Source organism: Eublepharis macularius, chromosome 11 (assembly GCF_028583425.1).
Source record: "Eublepharis macularius isolate TG4126 chromosome 11, MPM_Emac_v1.0, whole genome shotgun sequence".
Taxonomy (NCBI): Eukaryota; Metazoa; Chordata; class Lepidosauria; order Squamata; family Eublepharidae; genus Eublepharis; species Eublepharis macularius.
The window spans coordinates 86,354,706-86,364,300 of NC_072800.1; the positions used below are offsets into that span (position 1 = coordinate 86,354,706).

A 9,595-nucleotide genomic window follows, 5' to 3' on the forward strand; every position below is an offset into this window, starting at 1 on the left:
GGTGGAGGAGGGCAGGAGTAGGGTTGCCAGCTTGAGGTTGGGAAATTCCTGGAGATCTTGAGGGTGAAACCTGGAGAAAGTGGGGTTTGGGGAGGGAAAGGACCTTGGCATGGCATAATTCCATACAGTCCACCCCCCAAAGTAGCCATTTTCTCCAGGTGAACTGACCTCTGTGGTCTGGAGACCAGTTGTAATTCCGGGAGATCTCCATCCACTACCTGGAGGCTGGCAACCCTAGGCAGGAGCAGGGAATGCCCTACCCCAACCAGGGCAACAGAATCCTAGGTTGGGTTCAGACTTAACTCATAACCATTTTAATTACAGTTAGACTGGGAAACCAGGATTCAGTTCACAAACAATCTCTCAAAGCCTGGAGTGCCCCCAGCAAATGTGGGTTTCGTTTCCTTCTCACTGTACCCTGGGAGGGCGTCACCAGAAAACAAGCCAGGATTAAACCGGGGCTAAGTCAGGATGCCTTCCTTGAGATGTCAAGCAAAACCATGGTTAAGACTAACTGTTAAGACAACTTCAAATCCTGGCTCGGCAGGGCAAATTTCAAGTTCTTTAGCTGTAAGCCATTACAAGCAGGTCTCTGGCGAGGTGGTATATGCATTTTTTAAATAAATAAAACTGTTTGCCAAGATTCTGTGAGGTTGCAGGAGGACTCTTTTACCTCAGGCTGCCATCCTTCAGCTGGGGCCTGGGGTTATCTGGTTCATTTGGTTATCTGGTTCATTTGGTTCGTTTTTTGGTTTGTCACTGCAGACAGCCTGGTGCCAATCAATCAGTTTCCTAGGCAACAGGGGATGGACTTCCTGCAGACCTTCTGCTGACCCAGAAGTGAACTTCTGCTGGCCTGGAAGTGACCTTCTGGTGACCTGGAAGTGATGATTTTCTGACCTGGATGTGACGTTTTCATGAACCAAATGAACCGGTTTGTGAACCAGGGGCAGGTTCGTGAAAGTTCGTGGTTCGTGAAATTTGACAAACCACGAACCACATGGTTTGGGTTTTTTCCGGTTCATGCCCATCTCTACTCAGAACAACTCCTAGGAAGTCTGGCCCATCCCGATTTTGGCTAAACTCAGAAGATTGGGAGGTTTTGTTTTGGTTTATTTTACCTCAGGCTGAGGCCCGTTAATTGACTGCAGTGCCCTCCACCTCCCACTGCCATTTTCCTCAGCAAAGTTTCTCAGCCCTGAAAAGCAGCATAGCTTGGCAGCCAGGAATTCAAAGCATGCGGTTCTTTTCTAGAATGGAGATGCAGTTTTGGAGGAAGCATCCATCTTTAATTTCGGCCTGGGAGAACTGTCCCAGGCCGAAAACAAAAGACCTTGGGGCCATGGAGAACTGTCAACACCGTGTTGAGAAATTCCTGGAGAGTTGGGAATGGAGCCTGAGAAAGGTGGAATTTGGAGAGAGGAAGGATATAATGCCATAGAGTCCACTTTCCAAAGCAGCCATGTTTTCTAGGGGAACTGAACTTTCTTCTTTGGAGATCATTTGTAATACTATGAGCTCTCCAGGCCCAAGATGGAGGTTAGCATAGAGTTGTTAGCAACAGATCCAGGTTGTGAAATCCCTGGAGATTCTGAGGGTGGATCTTGGAAAGGGCAGGGGTTAGGAGTGGAGGGACCTAGAGTCCAGCCACCAAAGGAACCATTTTCTTCAGGGGAACCATTTCTGTCGCCTGAAGATCAGATGTAATTCCAGGTGAGGAGCTCTCCAGCCGCTAACTGGAGGTTATGAAAACAAAAGGCAAGACCCGACACTAGCCTGTAATATCAAAGGAGGGACCACCCTCAACCAGGTCAGAAGTGTATCATAAATTTACTACAACCATTTAAAGTTGCAAGTGCCCAAATTCTCATAGACATACAAAAATCAATATAACAAATTCTATAAATACATATCAGGTAATGACTCCAGGATACAAGGTAAGTATAGTCAGTTCAAAGGGTTATCTGCAATGTCTAATATCTTATTTCTTTCTGTCTTTCACGCCAGGTAGTTGGCACCGGCGTCGCTCTCTGGGAGCTAGGATTAAATTAATGAGGACACGGCGGACCACAGGCATGCCCCTGAGGAAGTCTGTGGGATGAAAATCTGCGTGTAAGATAGCCGGCCCCAGTTTTGGGCATCTGGATTGGATTACCATCTGTACGTCTGTCGGATGAAAACTGCAAGCTGACCTGGTTGAGGATGGTCCCTCCTTTGGTATTACTAACTGGAGGTTGGCAACCCTAGATTAACAGCCATATCTACAATGGAGATGTAGTTTTGGCAAAAGTGGGTATCTTTTGATTTCCTGCTTGTACTTGCTGCTGTAAAAGGACCAAAGCCAAGGGATTATTTGCAGACAGGAGAAGAAGAACTGCTTATATACCATTTACATTACATGAAATACATAAAACTGATGATTTTGAAATACTCTTTTTAGTGACTGCAGTCCGATCTCCAAGAGGAAACAGCTGCGACTCACTTGCTGAATGGCAGGTTTCGAAAAGCAAGCGTGCTCACTTACGCCATCACAATAACACTGAAATCCAGCCAGTTCCACGGGTCGCGGAGGAAGGTAAACTCGTTCAAGCAGAAGCCTCTTGCCAATATTTTGATTATTGATTCAAAAGTATAAATGCCTGTGAAAGTGTACCTGGGGAGTAAGAGCAGCCACAGAAGCCAGGTTAACACAGAAGGGAAGGGGAAAACAACTAATGGATCTGGTTAACCTTCCGTTTTAAACCGAGGTGAATAAATCAATGCCCCGTAAAAGAACGGAAAACGAGTTTGCAAGCGGCTGAAATTGGATTCCGTTCTGTTTGGGGCCATGGGTAATAAGAGAGATTTACAAATGGTAAAAACACATTGTAAAAATGTCCAATGTGGGGGGGGAAGTTGTATAAAAATCCCTGGTGCGTTTTGAAATGTATTGTTTTTCAAAGGTTTTCTACACAGAAATTAAAATAAAGCTGCTGCTCTGTCTCTCACAAATGCTGTACAATAGCCAGGGCCAGATTGAGGGGGGGCAGGGGGGGTAGTCTACCCCTAGTGCCGCCAAAGAGGGGGCGCCGGGCACAGCTGCTAACTTCCAGGAACGTGCTGGTGGCAGCGCGGGCGGCTGAGAGGCCACCCACGCCACTCGCCTGCCCCACTGAGGGGGTGGCCGGCTTGCTGCATGCTCCCTGTCCTGCGGGGCAGGCGAATGGCGCAGGCGGCCTCCCTGCTGTCCGTGCCATTATCCTGCCTGGCTGAGGGGGCTGCCAACTTGCTGCGCACTCCCTGTCCTGCTGGGCAAGCGAGTGGCACAGAGGGCTGGGAGGCCGCCCAGGCCATTTGCCTGGCCCGCAGGACATGGAGCGTGCGGCAAGCTGGCTGCCCCCTCAGCGGGGCAGGTGAGTGGCGTGGGCGGCCTCCCAGCCGCCGGCGCTGCCGCTGCTCCACTGGCAGCACACCTGCCCTGTGCAATGACATCACAAAGTGACATCATCATGCAGTGCTGGGAATGCGCAAGGGCAGCCAGACTTGGGTTGTCCCGGGTGCCGGGAACCCTTGATCCGGCCCTGACAATAGCCTTCTCTTTTCAGTGTGCTTTTATTCATTTTCTAGTTTTATTTTACTTCTTTTTTTATTTTACTTCATTTATATCCCACCTTTCTTCCCATTGGGCATCCAAAGTAGCTTATATTGTTCTCCAAAGCAGCATACATCACCCCTCCATTTTATCCTCACAGCAGCCCTGTGTGGTAGGTTAGGCTAATAGGGTGTGACTGGCCTATGGTAGACCAGGGAATCAAACCTGGGTCCCCCAGATTTTAGTCCTATACTCTATCCACTACACCACACTGGCTTAAGCCAAGGCATTAAATTCTATACAGTCCCATTGTGTAATCAGGACTGCTATAAAATCAATGAACTAAAAATTCTATAATCAGAATACTGACTTCGTAAACTGCAAAACAGATCATTATTTACCAAAATGGAGGTCAGTTGTCTCTAACATCTGCCTCCATGGTGAGAACACCATATGGCTCTTTTTGCCACAAAAAGAGCAAGAGTCCAGTAGCACCTATAAGACTAATAAAATTTGTGGTAGAGTATGAGCTTTTATGAGTCACAGCTCATTTTCAAGAAGTGAGCTGTGAGCCCAGTGGTGCAGAGTGGTAAGCTGCAATACTGCAGCCCAAGCTCTGCTCACAACCTGAGTTCAATCCTGGCGGAAGCTGGGTTCAGGTAGCCGGCTCAAGGTTGACTCAGCCTTCCATCCTTCCGAGGTCGGTAAAATGAGTACCCAGTTTCCTGGGGGTTAAGTGTAGATGACTGGGGAAGGCAATGGCAAACCACCCCGTAACAAAAAGTCTGCCAAGAAAATGTTGTAATCCGATGTCCCCCCATGGGTCAGTAATGACTCGGTGCCTGCACAGGGGACTACCTTTACCTTTATGAGCTTTTATGAGTTACAGCTCACTCTGAAGAAGTGAGCTGTGACTCACAAAAGCTCACACCCTTCCACAAATTTTGTTAGTCTTATAGGTGCTACTGGACTCTTGCTCTTTTCTACTGCTACAGACAGACTAACACAGCTACCCATCTTGATCTTGTGACAAAAGTGCACAAAACCCCAGGGGGGGGACCTCATTAGCAGACCACGTGCTTTGCATGGGGCAGGTCACATGTTCATCCCACTATATTAGGATTATATGCTGTATCTCTCAAATAATATATCTGAAGAGCCAGAGAAGAGAGGAAACAAAAGATACCATCAACAGAAATACTTACTCCACATACTTAGACCACCGAGATTCTTCTGTTTTTTCTGGAGATTCCGAAAGAGCCATGAAGACACAATTGGTTAAAATTGTAACCATGATAAACATAGTGAACAATGTAAGTAACAGGAGTTAAGGAGAGCAACATTTTTGCAAAACCTTCAGTTAGATTTGCCATAGATTTTTATTCTCTGGTTCTTCTCATTCTGATTTGGTATTGGCTGCCCGTATAGCGCAAATGTAATCCACAAAATAATCACATTTATGCCAGTGGGGCAATCCTGTATGTTCATTGCAAGGACAAATGTGTGCACCAGATGCTACAGGCAGAGGGTTGCAAACTCTGTGTTGGAAAATTCCTGGAGATTGAGTGTGGAGTGTGAGAAGGGAAGAGTTTGGAGAAGTGGGGGACCTCAGGAGGGAATAATGCCATAGAGTGAGGGCTTTTTTTCAGCTGGAATGCGGTGGAACGGAGTTCTGGCACCTCTTGAAAATGGTCACATGACTGGTGGCCCCGCCCCCTGATCTCCAGACAGAGGGGAGTTGAGATTGCCCTCCGCGCCGCAGCGCGGAGGGCAATCTAAACTCCCCTCTGTCTGGAGATCAGGGGGCGGGGCCACCAGCCATGTGACCCTTTTCGTGGCAACCCACTGAGTTCCACCACCTCTTTCCCCAGAAAAAAAGCCCTGCATAGAGTCAACCCCCAAAGCTGCCAATTTCTTCAGGGGGTCCGATCTCCGTAGTCTAGAGATCGTTTGGGAGATGTCCAGGCTCCCCCTGAAGGTTGGCAACCCTCGGAAAACGCAGCTTCCTCAAGCTTCTTGTAACGCTTCTCGTTTACCAGGATGCTGCTCGCCTGGTCATAGCTGGGAATCAGCTGCTCGCCTGGTCATAGCTGGGAATCAGCTGACGGCATCCCAGCAGCCCTGAGTAGCCCCTGCTTGGAAATTGTCTGTAAGTCACGTGAGGTTTAATTGAGAGTGCAGGATAGAAATGCCTTCAGTAAACAGATAACTCTGTCTGGCAGAATTCCATATCAGATGATGTTCTCATTTAAACTATAATTATTTGGTGCGGTTCAGTGAGCAGGGGGCAAAGAAGGCCATTAGAAATTTAGAAATTTGGGTCTTGAACCCCTTGCTTGCAACATAAGATCTGACTTTAACGTTGTATATGATACGTGGGCCTCCCTCCTCTCTCTGTCTCCTCCCCCTTTCCCTTGTTCTTCTCCTCTTCTCCTCTTCACTTTGTCCTCTCTAAAGTAGTCCAAAACGAACAAGCAAATGCTAAATGTTATCCACCTTAGAACACGGTGTATCTTTTCCTCTCTCTGGCACGCCGTTTGGAAAGGCTCTCCATCTGGCAACCATCAGTTGGCTCATTCTGGAGAGTGGGTACTAGCATAGCACTTAAATATATATATTTATTTACTTCATTTATGCCTCACCTTCCTCCCCGATGGGGACACAAAAGGGCTTTCATCATTCTCGTCACCTTCATTTTATCCTCACAGCAACCCTGTGAGGTAGGTTAGGCCAAGAGTGTGTGACTGGCCCAAGGCCCCCTGGCAAGTTTATGTGGCAGAGTGGGGATTGGAACGTGGGTCTCACAGATTGTCGCCTCACACTCTAAACACTCTACCGTGCTGGCTCAAATGACACAAATGTGACATTGGGAATGTGTCACAGCCCTCAAACTCAGGATTATCCGATGAAATTGATTGGCAGTACATTCAGGGCACAGTGAAGTGTTACTTCGCATAACGTCCAAATTTAAATTTAAAGCTGGCTTTAAATGTCTAACTCGGTGGCTTTAAAGAGGAACTTTAATCACAAACAGGTCTATCGACTATTACTCGTGCGAAAAAAAAAAACCTGCATGTTGAGAAGCAACATGCCCCTGAATTACAGAGGCTGTGGACCAACACCAGTGGGAAAGCCTTTGTCTTCACGCCCAGAAGCTTTTGTTTGGATGCTGATGGAAGCAGGAGGCTAAACTCGAATGACGCCTGGGCTGATCCGCAGAACTCTTCGGATGTTCTCAGTGTAAAGGATATGGATGTACCAAAACTTTGATCACCTTCCGTCGGAGTGAATGAAAAGGGCTGAAGACGTACAAAGCACGTGTGGCGGTAAACCGGAAGATGGTTTTCCCTTTGTTCAGCACCAAAAACGTCTATAGAGAAAATAGATTGCTTTAGAGCAATCTAACATCAGTTAGTGCATTCTGCTTCCCAGTCTACTGTGGCTTCCCAGAACAGATTTCAGTCCAACTTCATCGGGCTTCATATTCAAGCCCTCAGCTCTTGTCACTCTCGGGCTTTAAATCCCTCACCCCCTGGAGTCTTAACAGTTTCCTGCCCTCCGATATGCCAGATTTGCACGCTCACATGCACAGACACACACTCTCCCCTGCAAAAAATGTTTCACAGGGAAACTCCTTCATGCACATGTCGACACTAGACATCCCTGCATCCTCTGACGTGTCACTAGATATGAACACCATATGGAAACACAGATATATAACATACTAAAAGGGAAAACGATGACATCAGTGAAGCCAATCAAACATAATAAAATTACCTCTTTACGTACTATTTAACATATTCTTCTCTGTCATTACATCAAGTTCCTTAGGGGGTTTCTTTCTACCCTTCTGCATTTTGTACTTAAAAAAAACCCCTAAGAGGTCAAGTCAGGTCTGGCGCCAGGGTTTCTGGTGCCTGAGGCTGGGTGGGAGGGCAGCTTCAGGACTACTCCTGGCCCCACGTGCATGCGCACCCGGACTACGGGGCAGCGGGCAGCTGGGCAGGAGGTCTGGGAGGCTGCCAGCCCAGCCAGGCACGGTGAGTGGGTGAGGTGCGCGTGCATCCTCCCAGCCCTCCCACTCCATTGCTCCGTGCGCTACCCAGGATGCCTGCTGTGCCTGGCCCGTGGCTGCTGCTCCTGTTGGTGGCGGCAGCAGCGGTGGGAGAGCTGGGAGGCTGCAGTAGCTGCGGGCCAGGCATGGCAGGCGGCTGGGGCAGCACATGGGCAGCTTCCCATCCCTCTCGGTCAGCCGCCCGCACGCTGTTGCCACCAGCTTCACAATGCGTGCCACTGCCCCCGGCCCCAGCGCCCTCTCTGGCACCTCAGCGCTGGAGGCGGTCGCCGGGCTTGCCTCAATGGCCAGCCCTGGGTCAAGTAGCTTGAGAGAGAGAGTATGTGTTGGGTGACCTTGGGTCAATCACAGCTCTCTTGGAGCTCTCTCAGTCCCACCCACCTCACAGGGTGATTGTTGTGAAGAGAATAACAACATACTTTGTAAACGGCTTTGAGTGGGTGTTAACTTGTCCTGAAGGGCGGTATATAAATCAAATGTTGTTGTTAGTTGGGAAATTCCTGGAGGGGTGGAGCTTGGAGAGGGTAGGGTTTGAGGAGGGGCAGGGCTTCAGCTAGCTATAATTCCATAGAGTCCACCTTCCAAGGCAGCCATTTTCTCCAGGGGAACTGATCTCTTTCATCTGGAGATCAGTTGTAATTCCAGGATTCCAGGAGATCTCCAGCTATAATTCCAGGAGATCTCAAACCACCACCTGGAGGCTGGCAACCCTCCCCCCAGCCCTCCATGATGAAGGGAGATAGGGGTGTTGTATCTCCCCCCCCCTCTCTCTCTCTCTCTGGAGAGCTCATATTAGACAGCGTGCCTGTTTGCCTCCACATGTTTGTAAATAATGCGAATGCTACAAAAATGTCCAAAACTCAGGTAAAGGATGCCCCTGAAACACCTTGACTCTCCAAGAGGTGAGGAGTGTAAAACATATTAAAGGAATAAATGGTATCACTTCCTCCATTTCACAAAAGTCCAATAAATAAGGGAGATATCTGCAGGAGGGTCTGGGGCTCGGTGTTAGATGATCTCATTGGCTTTCAGAAAGTACCAGAGTCAGTCCTCGGCACTGCCAGTTAAAAGGGTCAGAGAGTAGGTGATTTGAAAGACCTGCACCTGGGACCCTGAGAGCTGCCACCTGTCAGAGAAGATACTAGTAATCTCCTTTGACCAAGGGTTTCGCTGAGAGCCAAACTACAAGTGATGCCTGACACTAGTTGGACACTTGTCAGCTTCCCTCAAGTTTTGATGGGGAATGTAGGCATCCTGGTCTTGCAGATCGGCTCTCCGACTGCCGTCCAATGGACTTTTCAACTGTCACTTGTCCAACATTCCGCCAAGCTGCCTACATTTCCCGCCAAAACTTGAGGGAAGCTGGCAAGTGTTCAACCTGTGTCAGGCGTCACTTGTAGTTTGGCTCTCAGTATAAAGCAGCTTCACATGTTCAAATAAAGATAACTTTTGCTTTCTTGACCAATACTAATGAACCAAACTAATTGCAAAAGGCTTCACCTTGTGATCGTGGTAGTACGGATCAAGATCTTCCAAGGGCTCTGCAATGAGCTCTGAAGGAGGATTTCCATAGAGGGCAGGCAGCTTCTGGAATGCCTGAAGGTCAAGCTGAGGGCGGGGCTTCTCTTCAGGGGGCGGGTCTTTGCTTTCTTTCTTGGCCGCAATGCGTTTCTCAATGGCAGCCAAAGATTCTCGAGTGAACGGGCGGAAGTTGTTAGCACCCAGCAAGACGAAGTCGGCCATCTTGGCATCGCTTCTTCCCGTGAGCAGAATTTACCCTTCACTGGAGAACTCGCTGTAGAAGTATATCAAAGTCTGGTGCCTGCAAGATTCACTTAACAGGGACCAGGAAAGAAGAAATAGGAAATTACTCAATAAGAATATTTATTTTTAAAAAGTAAATATACAGGAAACGGTTCAATTTTTCCAGAGGGGTAGCTGAATTCATC

At 48.3% G+C, this 9,595-nt stretch overlaps 1 protein-coding gene across 1 annotated transcript in view; it reads right to left on the bottom strand.

Annotated features, from left to right (window-relative positions):
- The window catches only part of LOC129337362 (sodium channel protein type 5 subunit alpha-like), a 57,875-nt gene extending 48,486 nt beyond the window's left edge, over positions 1-9,389 (bottom strand). Inside the window, exons 1-4 of the mRNA XM_054990964.1 lie at positions 9,147-9,389; positions 6,823-6,941; positions 4,777-4,884; positions 2,525-2,653 (exon numbers count right to left, since the gene is read on the bottom strand). Of these exons, the coding sequence (XP_054846939.1) occupies positions 2,525-2,653; positions 4,777-4,884; positions 6,823-6,941; positions 9,147-9,389 (599 nt within the window). The remainder of the gene's footprint in view (positions 1-2,524; positions 2,654-4,776; positions 4,885-6,822; positions 6,942-9,146) is intronic.
- Between the last annotated feature and the right edge of the window lie 206 nt (positions 9,390-9,595).